At 40.3% G+C, this 13,136-nt stretch overlaps 2 protein-coding genes across 3 annotated transcripts in view; one reads left to right on the top strand and one right to left on the bottom strand.

The window, feature by feature from the left end:
* Window positions 1–9,747, top strand: part of dlp (glypican dally-like) — a 66,526-nt gene extending 56,779 nt beyond the window's left edge. For both annotated transcript variants that reach the window (XM_003707582.3, XM_076539404.1), the window contains 6 exons: window positions 1,747–1,889; window positions 3,107–3,355; window positions 3,499–3,667; window positions 4,068–4,473; window positions 4,614–4,783; window positions 5,209–9,747. In XM_003707582.3, coding sequence (XP_003707630.2) covers window positions 1,747–1,889; window positions 3,107–3,355; window positions 3,499–3,667; window positions 4,068–4,473; window positions 4,614–4,783; window positions 5,209–5,558 — 1,487 coding nt within the window. In that variant the 3' untranslated portion in view covers window positions 5,559–9,747. The remainder of the gene's footprint in view (window positions 1–1,746; window positions 1,890–3,106; window positions 3,356–3,498; window positions 3,668–4,067; window positions 4,474–4,613; window positions 4,784–5,208) is intronic.
* A 105-nt stretch (window positions 9,748–9,852) lies between these two features.
* Window positions 9,853–12,431, bottom strand: LOC100877182 (metastasis-associated protein MTA3). The gene is made up of 5 exons (XM_003707530.3): window positions 12,128–12,431; window positions 11,439–11,790; window positions 10,814–11,158; window positions 10,644–10,724; window positions 9,853–10,551 (listed from the first exon to the last, which is right to left on the bottom strand). Exons 2-5 carry the CDS (start codon window positions 11,514–11,516, stop codon window positions 10,147–10,149), a joined length of 909 nt encoding a protein of 302 aa, XP_003707578.1. The 5' UTR covers window positions 11,517–11,790; window positions 12,128–12,431; the 3' UTR covers window positions 9,853–10,146.
* Between the last annotated feature and the right edge of the window lie 705 nt (window positions 12,432–13,136).

Raw genomic sequence — 13,136 nt, 5'->3', positions numbered from 1 at the left:
ACGAAGGGAGTGCATCAAGGGCCGAGCGAGTTCGGCGATCGCGACGGAAATTAGACGGAGCCACGGTGAAAACCTCAGAGTCCCCTTAACGATTCTCATTAACGAAATTACTTGGCGGCGCGACGTGGCGCGCGAGTTCGCGCCACCATTGCCTACTCTGTTCGAGCTTCAATCTTTCTGGTGCCCTTTCCATCGGACCACGGTTTCTCTGACGGTCGTCGTGCTTCCCTTTGAGCCAGCTACCCACGTAGCCGCATCTAGCTACGTGTACCCACTTTACCTGCCACTCGGCGAGCTTACGAGTACGCTGACAGAGAGAAAGAGCGTTGGAAAGGGAGCAAAAGCCGGTGGAAAGTGCCGAGACTTGGATAGGGTTGGAAGATAGTGTGAAACAGAGGGTACAAGGGAAAGAGAGGAAGAGAGCGATGACGCGTGGAATATGTACGATAGAGACGGTAGGCGGAATAAGACGAAAAAACAACTTGAAGAAATAACCGAAGAGAACTAGAAGTTTCGGAGTTTCCGAAAACCGATCACGAAATACAGACGCGATATTTCCTTCGATGCTTCGTCATTTATTCATTACGATATACATGCAGTTACGCTGCGATAACGTGCAGCGGCAAGAACGAGCGAAAAAAGTTTTCGCTTTAAATAGATCTTGCAGAATTTCGCGTAAAACAGAGGAAAATTAGTCGTGACCCGTAGACGCATAGAAGACGACAGACGCGCGTATCGCGAATTAAAAGCACCGCGCCGACAAAGTTTCTAGCCAGTCGTCGCGGCGCTAAGTGCTTCCTTCCCCTTTCACACGGCAGCTTCCAGGGCTTTTTACCGGGCGTCGACGACGCCGCCGCTCCACGCCGTCGACGATTCGTTACACAGGGACTCGTACCTCTTCTCTCTTGCTCTCTTGTCGTTAAAAGGAATTTTAATCACATTCTTCGTGGCTAAAGTGACGATAAGAACGGGTTCAGTCCTCTGACGTTCGCGAGGTTACGCGTCGAGGGTGGTGTAGCCACCGTTGGGGTAAAATAAGACTAGCCGCGAACACTTGTCTGTTGTGACCGAAGTGGCTTGAAAAAATCTGAATTTGCATTTTTTAATCAAGCTTTTCTTTCCACTTTAATGGCAAACAAAAGTGGATTTCGTTTATATTAATGAAACGGAAACGTGACTTTATTACATACATTACATAAAATGCGATTACTTTCGTTAACCCTTGTAAAATGTGAAGGCGATATTTCGTGAAGTAACAGTTGATTAACGCTTGTAAATTAGAAGACAGAGACGATGACGAGGAAGCGTCTTACGCGCTATCGAGAAGCAAACATTGTTAACGCGTGATCGGTCGGTTGAAGAGGGATCGAGACTGTAATTGATTCGCGTGCTTCCAGTAACAAGGTGTCTGTCTCGTCTCATCTCGTCTCGTCTCGTCCCAACTCGTCTCGTCTCTTCTCGTCTCGTCTCGATGCGAATCCTTTCCATTCGTAATTATCGTGCGGCGAGAATATTTAAAACAACGGAATCAGCAAGCTCGAAGGGTGTAGGGGAACATTGCAATTAAGGAAATTACATTTAGCATTGCTACCCGACCTTACGATCGGATAGATTGATTGGCATTTTGTAATGCATAAACGCGGGAAGGAAGAATTTGTTCGCGATGGAATCGATTTTATTCAACGTATATTGCTTGAATTACATTTTGGTGCGATGTTCTTTCTATCGTTTATTTGTTTGTTACAGCTTTCTTTAAGAACCTCCTCGCAAATAGCAAAAGTAGATTCCACGAGATGTTCAAGCAAACTTATGGCACTCTTTATGAACAAAACGCTTACGTTTTCATGGATCTCTTTACGGAGCTGGAAAATTATTACACCAAGGGAACGGTGAGTTTTCGTTTATCTTTCTTATCTTTAACTGGTCAGAAATACTTGATCGATAAATACAGTAGAAATCGTGATTCTCGATCAGCCGATATCGTAAGACTTCTATCATCGTTTCGATCTGTTATTTTACATCTTCCGATAACTTTATTATACCGTGTGCATGTCTTAACAATAACTAATCGCTTAGAAACCGGGGCGAATTTCGGTGTATCAACTTTCAAACAACATTTTCGAGAGATAACGTTTCAAATAAAATTCCCGCGATAAAATCGATAAGGGGTAGCCAGGCTCGATTATCAAAGACCGAAGAAATCCACCCTCGTACGTTCGTCCCGTGTTCCTTTTGTGCTGCTACGGCAGCACTGGCTCGTAGACGGAACTTTCGGAATCGGTCAGAAACGAGCCTGTCCAGTGGAGTTTAACCGCGAGCAACGAGAGCCGACGATAGGGGTGGCGAAGGCGAGTTTAATCGATGCTTTTGACGTTCGGGGATCTTGGCGTTTTTTAGTAAGGGGCAAAAAATGTTCTTTAGGGTAGTGTCCACGCGACTTTAAATCCAGAGGGCTAAAAAATGTTCTTTTTGCTAGAGAAAGGAGATAAAACGCAATAATTAATTATTCGCGGCACGCGTTACGCTCAAATCGAATCGATTAATCGCGTCGCGTCGCACCGATTATGTTGGGCGAATGAAACGGAGGATTAAAAAAGAGAAATAAAAAAAGAAAGTGTCCAAAAATGGCTAGAAAGGAAAGGAAGAAGAATCGGGACGACATTTTGATTGTCATTCAAATCGTTCGGAATTATTCAACGGCGCCACTTGGACCTATTCAGGTTGCCATGATAGCACGTTCAAAAATGGTCCTGCATGAATATATTATTGTCGCGATCGCGCATCCATTCGGGTAACGAATTTATGTCGACGATTTATCGTGTCTATGGCGTATCATCCATAGGATACGAATTTATCGGAGCTCTCTCGTTTCTCTGACAATTTTTTTCTTTTCGTCGGTTCACCTCGGTAATACGTACGTCCATCGAACTGCACGGGGAATATAATCCCGAAATAATTGTGCGATCGATGCACCGAAATATCGAGCCGGGGATAGAAATTAAAACGAATCCTCGATGGTTGTTCTACTCTTTGGTTTCCGTTTTTCGTATAATTATTTAACTACTTGTACTTTTACTTTAAATTTCTGTGGAACTTTGTGCTCCAGGTCGATCTGGATGATCTGATGGACAATTTCTTCAGCACCCTCTATCAGAAGATGTTCATCGTGCTCAATGGCCAATACCGCTTCGACAATAAGTATTTGGAATGTCTGGGGGAACACATGAAAGAGATGAGACCATTCGACGACGTTCCACAGAAATTAAGCGTGCAGATAAAGAGATCCTTCGTAGCTACCAGAGCCTTTAGCCAAGCGCTCACGGTTGCCGCCGATGTACTGAAGAATATGCAAGCGGTATGGATGTCGTATACTTTAACGCGAAATTATCGATGTAACGATCGATAATAGTCCGATAGTCTTCGTCCAGACAGAACCGTTATCGTCGCGTCGACCGCTATTATCTCGGAAATCGTAATATTTTTTTGTTGAACTTGCAGTTGAAACCGTCCGCGGACTGTGCAGCTGCACTCACCAGGATGACAGTTTGTCCGTCGTGCAGTGGGATCACCGGGAACGTGTTAGCATGCGGTGACATGTGTGCCAACGTGATGAAGGGTTGCTTGGCCCAGCATGCGGCTCTGGATGCTGAATGGAACCACTTCGTCGGTGAGCAATTTTCCGTGCATTGTTCCATCGCGATTGCACGCGATCGCTGCTGTCGGTTTATTTATCGACGATCGCGTGGGAAAACTTGGTCGAGAAACTTGGCCGAGGAATCATGCGGAAAACTCGCGTTCCTCGGAATATCGCGTCAGAAATCCTTGGAAGTTGAGTTTCGCCTTTCTCGCGTTCCGATCATCCAGCTGGTTAGATTCTATTGATTTTCCTTCGAAAAACGAGGCGTGGTTAGCTAAAAGCTTTATATTCGGATCGATCGATAAGAAGTTTTTTTTTTTAAATCGACAGAACCGTTTCTTTGTAATCGCTGTCAGACCCTTTTTAATTGACCATCGAATTAAGTATCGTTTCGATGCTTTAACCGAATCGATTTCTACAAATTCAACAGAGGCCGTGGACAAGGTGGCAGACCGATTGTTGGGTCCCTTCAACATCGAGATGCTGGTACAACCCATCAACTTGAAAATCTCCGAAGCGATAATGATCTTTCAAGAGACCAGCCAAGAAGTCTCGCAAAGGGTGTTCTCCGGTTGCGGTCGACCAGTCTTGGCTGGACGCAGACGAAGAGATAATCGAGAACTGGAGCTAGAGTCGCTGAACTTCGATCAGGAAACGTTAACCGAGGACCGTGCCTCGACTGCCGCGATTCTAGATAAACTCGTGAAAGAGACGAGGCAGAAGGTCCGAGATTCCCGGCAATTTTGGGTTTTGTTACCCTACAAGCTGTGCAACGACGGTCTCGTAGTTCCACCCAGCAATACGAAAGAATGTTGGAACGGCACACACGTAGACAAGTAAGTCGATTGCTCGTTCTTCGAAAACTCTACGTCGTCTTATCGCGTTTCGCCGAACTTCTGTCTCTCCTATACTTCTGAAAGCTTTCGAATTTTTCTTCGCTCGAATTTCAATTCACTGGATTTGCTGGTTGTTATAGGTACATATATCCAGTATCGTCGAACGGAGAGCTTCAAACATTGAATCCGGAAGTGAGGAGCTCGGGATTTAGGTCGATGGTCGTGAAAGATCAAATCTTCGCGTTGACGACCATCACGAATAGATTGAAGACCGCGTTCAATGGTCAAGATGTCGATTGGATAGACACAGGTGAGTTGCATGTTCCTTGATAAATTCCGCTAACGGATAGATTGATCTCCCTTGAGTTTGATGTTTACTCGATAATTAATTATTCGCTTCCATCGAAACCGTTGCCAACCCCGTTAGTTCATTCCTACGATATCGAACCGACGCGATTATGTACATCCACGAACATTAGAAAACAGAATTAAACCATCATTGACTTCGCGATCGCCACTCAATAAGCATGTAGCATGTTCGCACCTTTTACTTCGATTTCTGAACGTCGTCGGGATTTATTCGAGAATATCCAAGGAATCCGCCCAACAAGAACACATCCAACCTCTACACCTCCTGCGATCTTTCAAGAAAATCCTCTCTCTGCCAAACTCGTCAAACCGTTCATCACGCTCTTCTATCGAACCGGTGTCACCGATGTTGCATATCAATTTCAGAGGACACCGAATGGAACGGTTCAGGAAGCGGATCCGGTGACACCACGGACCAAGATCCGATCACCGACGACGAGGACGGTTTCAAGGAAGGTTCAGGCTACGAACCTAAATCCTTGCCACCGGAAATAACGAAACAGCCTCCACCGGTGGTGAATCCGGAAGCGGTGCCTCCGAGAATCGACGTCGAGCCGAAGATAAGCACCACCGCGAACAACAACAATAACAACGGCACGTCCGCCGTGGATAATGGCGCGAACAGACAGAAGATGTCTCTGTCACGTGCCCTGACAACGTATCTCGTCCCAATAGTGGTTATGTGGTTCGGTGGCTGTCTCACCGAGTGGCTGTGATCATGTGGTGTTTCCCAGAACATACTGTAATGTAAATAATATAATTCGCGAGCGTTGCCACGTGTCCTCGACGAATCGGTGAACGAGATAAGCCTCGTGATTTTGACCCAGATCCGAGGACGACGAGTGTTACTCTTGATGTAGACACGCGCGTTCTTTCAATCCTTCGCGAACACGCGTGTATTCTTAAAAAATGGGAAGAGGTCGACCTTCGCTTAACCCGAAACGAGGTGAAGACTGGACTCGTCGTTAGAACAGAGAACGGACTTCTGGGCACTTTTCACGACTGACGAGCGTGCCTTCAGGACGAATGGCATGGTCGGCTCAATTTCGATAGTGATTCGAGATTATTTAGAGCCTCGCTAACACTTCTCTGAGCCATTCTTTGGATTAAGAACGAGTCGTCGTGTTGTCACGGGTTATAGAGTTATAGTAATGAAAAATTCTTGGAATTGGCAATGTTTCGGTTAAAAAGTATTCTCTTTTGATATTCCGCCGATCTGGATTCGCATGCCCTACGATGGTGAAGAAACGCGACGACCTAATCTTTCGCTATACATATAACATTTGACCATACACTGCGTGACGATACCAATTTCTACTCGGTACCAATTCCAACAATTTTCCACTTGTACATCTTCATCCGTGATAATATAACAATAGTATAACTATAATTAACGACGGAGAAACTAAACCCTTCAATTAAAATTTTCTGTACATTTTTGATAAAGAAAAATGTACAGTGGCGTAACAGAGGCGAAGACGACTACAGGAATTTCAATGGCCACCGAGTGTATGTAGAAACGGAAAAGAGTGTATACGAGTAGCGCAAGGACTGATTATCGAGCCTCGTATTTCCTTTCCAGCTGCCTTCTTCCCCTGAACGTTTGAAAGATTCATGGCTCGAAGGGGGAGAGAGCTCGGGACGACTGTTGGACGAAAAAATCGATTAGGATAGGGATCTCGATGATGCGGTTGAATTTATTTTTACGTTCATCGAACGATCTTTATTTTGTGCACCGCGATAAATTCTCATTTAATTTAATTCGAGGATGCATTGCTTTTGTTCACTCGCCATTCTGTTACGTCATACGATACTCGATGAAATGCGTGAAATTGTGGCGTTGAAACGCGATAGATAATGGGCTCCTGTGATAAAATAAAAAAGAAAAAATGAGAGAAGGGACGAACAACGTAGAGTTGCCTTCACATCTTGGCGACGTTGAGCTTAAACGCGGACGAAAGAGACAATTTTACAAATCTAGTGAAATATTCAAATAAATATTACGAATAATTATTTGTAACTATATTATTATATTATATATTATATATATATATATATTATTATAATTATTGTAAAGTGAAATTAATATAAAAATGATACGTTGCGTTCGAGATATCGCATGGAAGGGTAAATGCAAGAACAGAGAGTCTGTCATTGCTGAAACAGTATCTCGCGATTTTTTCTTATATAGAAGTTCGATCGTTCTTCGAAGAGAATCGGCGATGTTTTAATTTTTTATCGCACGATACGTGTTTAACTCTCTCGAGACGACTGTAAGCTACACATATAAGTTACGCAAATTAAGATCACGAATAATGATTAAGAATCGTATTAGAAAATTTTTAAATATTCGATCGCGACGAGGGTATACGTAAAGTTTAGATAAATACAAAATTAATTTTAGGTTTCTGCCATTTTTGAGTGGCACTAAAAAAAGACTGTCGCCAATTACTGCCCATGTTTTATATAACAATCAACAATTGCATCGAGGGAGTTAAAGAGGAGTAACGCATTCGAGCGAAATACATTTATGTTCTTTTATTATTACTTCTAATAATATATTTATGTTATTCGCTATTGTAAAAGATAAGAAGGAGCGCGAGCAAAATGATTGACGATCATAGTCTGCGTAATTTCCCTTTTGTTTGGTAAAGCGTTGAAAAATTTTTGTATTGTACATTAGCATCAAAGGATGGCCGAATGATTTTGAAACGTTAAGCCGTCTATGCCATTCAACGCGATCCGCAAATTAAATCACCTTCCATTCATTATTTCAATACTTATAGAATATATAATACAATTACAAAAAATATGTACACTGGTCCCTCGGTGTATGCGTGAAGTATCTGTTCTGCGTGATTTCTTTTTAAGTTGCATATTTTCAATTCATTTCGTTTATAATCGCGAGAACCGATGCAGTATGAAATTGAAATCGCGTATAAAACCTCTGTGACGCGTAAACAGAGGGATCAGTTTTCGGTCGAAACCCGAAGAATCTCGATCGAAACAAGTATTGAATCTCCTTCTTTTCAAACACTTTGTATAACAAAGTTGTTGACAGGGAAAATGTTGAAAAAAGAAAAGAATACTTAAACATACGAAAGAGAATCGATACGCTGTAAGTTCCATTTTGTACGTGCACCGATCGTAATCGTCGCGATTTTTGCGAGAACTTTCGCGATAAGAGCTCGAAAACTGTGAGGACAATTAAAAGGGTAAAAGGAATTTACGTAGCCAAGAAGAATGAGAGAAAAACAGACAGAGAGAAAGAGAGAGAGAGAGAGAGAGGAAGTAAGAATGAGAGAAAGGATGAATGTGTCCCTCGTACAATTATCGTAAGAACAACTAAATGTTGACTGTTTTTCCTCCTACGATACGATAAATCTTATAATTGTATTTGTTCGAAATTTGAATGAAAATGAATGATATTCTCGTTTGATCGAAGAGGAAACGTTTCGACGAACGGTGGCTCGTGTTCTTCAGAGGAAAAGATTCAATCCGACAGATTGTAATAATTGTGCCTAGGATAATTTATATAAAAAAAAAAGAAGAAATTAGGTGAAATCTTCCGCCTTCAACTTCTAATAACTCGGCCTTTTCTGTTGTATATACATACGTTCTTTTTAAAATTCTCGTAATCGCTGGATAGCGAGTGAGACGGAAGTAATAAAGTATTGGAAGAAGAAAGGATGAAGAGAGGAGAATTTCGAAAGTGCCCCAATGCGACGAAAAGATGAAGATTTATATAATAAATACGCGAGATTATTTAGTAAAATTGACAATGAATGCGAGTGTTGTGTGTGCAATCGAACGTTCGTCGAGTTCCTTTTATTTTTTTATTTCTTTCTTTTTTTTTCATCAAATTTGTATCATTTAAATTCCACCTAATTTTGCTTGCAAAATTATTATAACACTTTGATGGCCGGTTTCACGTATTTGTAACGTCGCATCGGTATACGAATCTTTACATTATATTTACCGTATCATGCACGAATTGTACCTTAAAAAATGGTAACTCCCACAGCTTACAATACAATACACCAGCAGTCAAATATAAATCTACCAATAAGCCTTAGTTTAGTAAGACGGAAGACGCGAAAGTACAATAGTCATAGATTCTATGAAATATACGACCGTCAAAGTGTTAATTTTTAATCAGCTTTCGCAAATAATTAAACACGAACATTTATTATTCTTCGGAAGAAATACCATTTTATCACGTTATCGTACTCTGTACTCGTAAGTCTTTTAAGTTGACGAACAATTATACATTGCAGATCCCCGATTCAGGAATATATAGCAAAATTACGGCGTTAATCCTTGTGTTAATAATTCGTTTTCATACTTACCTTAATTTACATTAACGGAATTACTATGTTCATATTAAAATATTTATAAACGATTATAGATTTCTATTATTTGGACATTTTTACGTTCGTGTAATGTTTATACTAGAAATACTTGGATGCCTCCGTTATTTTGTGGAAAGATGATCCGGATATCAACACGTTAAACGACCGTAAAAATTTTGTCTATTAGCACAAGGGTTAAAAAATATCTTGTAACAAATGTGCCATACTTCGACGTGGCTGGAACAGGAATATTCTCGAGTAGCGACATATTATGTTTTATACATTATGATTATTATTATTATTATTATTATCACTTTTATTATCATCGTAATTATTATTATTATTATTATTATTATTATTATTATTATCATTATTATTATCCATTAAAAAGTCTCTCGCTATTCGCTGTGTAGACTTGCGAGTTTTCGTGTACAGTGTACAGAAACCATCTATAAGTCTCGCCATTACGTTCTTACAGTGTGCTAGCATCTAATTACGAGAATTTTATTTAACGACCGATCGTATGAAATAAATTGAAATATTAAAAAATTCATCCGCCTTGTTTCAATTAACATTTGTCGATGGTTTTTGTTTGAATCCCATCAAAATTTTTCGCTTGTTCAGGTACAGGGATTAAAAAGAAAAAAATATCCCACTATTATATTATAAAATTATGCTTAAAGTTTAAGCGATGATGCAATATTTATATCATAATCAGTATTTTTTACACTTACAGAAAATATGCTCGCATATTGCACGTTAGGAACTATTATGAGTACAAAAAATGAGAACATTAAACATTTATCACATACACAAAGTACGAAACAATGAACTATTTAACACGACAAACGTGGACGCCTAGATTCGTCTCTTCTTCGCCTGTTGAAATTACATCTCGATAATTTTAGAACACGTTTCAAGGTACAATATTTTCTATTCGATCGTTCAGATATCAAACGATAAATGAACCATTTCGTCTTCTCTTTCTACGAACGTTATTCGAATTTTCTTTCAATTTTCTTCGACCCTTGACGCTTCCAACGTCAGGTAACACCTTGATCGAGTGTTCTTGAGCATCGGTATATACATTATCAGGTGATTCTTTCTCCGAATTTGCGATACTCGTGATATCGTGCAACAGTTCGTTTTTAACAGGATCGATTGATACTTCTTTCCTTTTGAGAGATTGTTTCGCAGTCACGCTGCGAGTTACGATTTTCGAAGATGCTTGTTCGCCGAAAATACAGCCAATCGATGGAAAACGTTTGCTCTTCGCGCGGCGTGAATGACGACAATTTCTTAATTGTTTTGCCGATTCAGACCATTTCCATGCATAATAAAAGTCCACGATGTCTTTCTGTAAAAATATCAAGGTACTCATTTAGCGAGAATTTCTTTAAAAACCGAGAGAAAAGATGTAACACGACTGTTCGAATAAGTATTACGTACCGTATCCTTTTGTGGCAGTAAATCCTTACGTATGTTCGTAAAATTTTTACCGTGCTTGGTAATTCCTTTGATAAAAAGTTCCTGTAACAGAGTATACCATCTAATTCCGAACGACGCAGCACGTTTAAGAAACTCGATCGATTAAATCATCGAGATTACGCGATGCTTACGATATCATTCGCTGTCCAGCGTGTGCAGAGCTTTCGTGGCAACTCTTTGGTGAATAACGTCTTCAGCGCGATTTCTGCAGAGTATTCCGAGTCGTGAAGAACATCCGTGATGTATTGTTCCGCATAACCGGTGCACGAATTCTCCATTGCTTCTCGGTTGGAAATACCTTGCCTCTCTTGGACGAAAGTCAATACTGAACGAGCCATAAAGACGTAGAAGGGAACCCATTCGTTCACATCGTCCTGCGGCGACCAAATTTTCTCCTCCGGGAAATCTTGGTACTCGGTGTATAGATCGCTATGCTCACGAAATTCGGGAATCTCGGCGATACCGGTCAAATCTTTCTAAAAATGCGAATCAATTTCGAAATTTTTAACGATGGCGATTGAACTTTTAAATTTAATATCTGATGGCGGTAAGAATTACAGAATTTAACAACTACAAAATTGTAGAAGCATCCACAAATATTTTGATTTCAAACTAAAGCGTATGAAGAAATTTGGACTGAAAACTGATTTCAACAAGAGATCTACTCTCGAAGAATTTCAACGCGCAATCACGTTCCAATATCATTAATCAACCAGCTATTAGGAAATAGATATTAAGAAGAAATAGGTCACAAACCTCGTTTCTGTTCACGTTCTCGAGATCCGTCGAAGCATGATTTAGCTTCTGCTCCTTCTCAATTTGGTGAATACCCATCGTGGACTTCAGGTAAATAGTGTCCTTCGAGAATAACGCTACCAGGTCAAGGATTTCAATGATCAGGATAATCGCCGTAGCAGCTTTATACGACCTTCAACCGCTTTTAGAGAGGAGGGTGGATATTGCCCCCCACCCTTGCCTCTCGATGCGGTCAAACCGAACCTTTTCGTAACAAGTTACACGATTGCAATTTTCCTAGTCGTTTCTTGGAAATATTGACTTCACAATGTTGCGCTGCTTCAATCTCTGATGGGGTAGTCAACAGGTTTTCCTGAACGATACGGTACATATCTCAATCTGTCGAACTTCGTTATACTCGTATCGCGTATGAATAAATATTTTACAATGTCCAGCAATTATGGAGAAATTAAATCAATAAATATTCTATGAAATGCACGATCTTACAAGAAAAATAAGTTAAAAAATGTACGCGTTCTTCGTATGAAAAATAATACTCTTTACGGATAGATACACTCATCTCTGAATTCACATAAAATCTTGATCTTTGTACCACGTATAAATTTAATAAATACACTACAGTGCACACGATTTGGCAAGAAAAAGACAAGTTAAGAGATAAGGAAGAAAATTCGTCGCATCTTGCTCACCTTTCAACGAGGATCTCCGGAATTGATTCTCATTCCCATAGATTCGTAGTAACGCAAAGAAGAAGAAAGAGTCACGTACTGACAAGAAGTTATCTCAACGAAACATCGTTGAAAATCACGATCGCGAGTCACCACCGCTTTTCGTAGTCGAACAAAGAGATAGGAGATTTGCCCGTGTACGCACGTTTCTTTGGTAGACGAGCACTTTGACAAGAAAAATTGGAAAGCTTAGTTTATTCGGTTGTGTACGTGCAGTTTCGCGTGATTTATTAAACTAACCACGAGCCCCGAGAGAAGAAAACTGGACGGAACTACGGAGAGTTCTGACGAGAGACACCGTGTCAATTCTGTGAGATAAGATAAGCCCAGAGGATACATCCACAACCATACAGGGTATTTTCTGAAATCATTTTTTCTCTCACAGTTCGCTTCGATTAATGCAATTTCACGATGAACAAACTAAGTTTTTGCCAATTTCTATTTTAAGCGCCCACTTGAAAGATTAACGATACTTGTGCCTATTATTTTTCTAACGAAATTAATTATTTATTTTAATTCATCTTGAAAATAATTGATTAAGTCGCTGTAGGTGAACATCCTTATTTTAGAACACTAAATATGAAACATGGACATGTGTTTATGCATATTTAATTGTCGATGAACGATAAGCTATAATCAAACTGAATAATTAGATAAAAATGTGAAACGAGTATCTTCGATGAAAATTGTTTTAAAACATTTGCACGTTTTTCTTCCGAGTGCATCGTTCGATGTGAAAAGGCATGCAACGGTTTTAATGAGTCACGCTGTTTGCTCAGATTGTTTTTGGATCTGAAGCCTACATGACATCACTGGACTGAACCAATGCTATGAAGTACAAAAGGGACACTTGGACTATAGATAAACAGCCACCGGAAATGAACATCTAAATGTATCTATACGTTTACAGAATCCTTCGCAATAGTTACCATTGGTGTCTCCAGCTGGGTAATAAATAGAAAATGCCTAA

The sequence above is a fragment of the Megachile rotundata genome, chromosome 14 (genome assembly GCF_050947335.1).
Source record: "Megachile rotundata isolate GNS110a chromosome 14, iyMegRotu1, whole genome shotgun sequence".
In the NCBI taxonomy this organism is placed as follows: Eukaryota; Metazoa; Arthropoda; class Insecta; order Hymenoptera; family Megachilidae; genus Megachile; species Megachile rotundata.
The sequence above is the reverse complement of the archived record's forward strand: the minus strand, read 5'-3'. Positions and strand labels throughout refer to the sequence as shown.

Coding starts and splice junctions, on each gene's coding strand:
- LOC100877182 (XM_003707530.3), bottom strand. CDS start 11,516: ATGGGTATTCACCAAATTGAGAAGGAGCAGAAGCTAAATCATGCTTCG. Junction 11,159..11,438: donor AGAACGTGAACAGAAACGAG/GTTTGTGACCTA, acceptor TCGCATTTTTAG/AAAGATTTGACCGGTATCGC. Junction 10,552..10,643: donor TACTGCCACAAAAGGATACG/GTACGTAATACT, acceptor ATATTTTTACAG/AAAGACATCGTGGACTTTTA.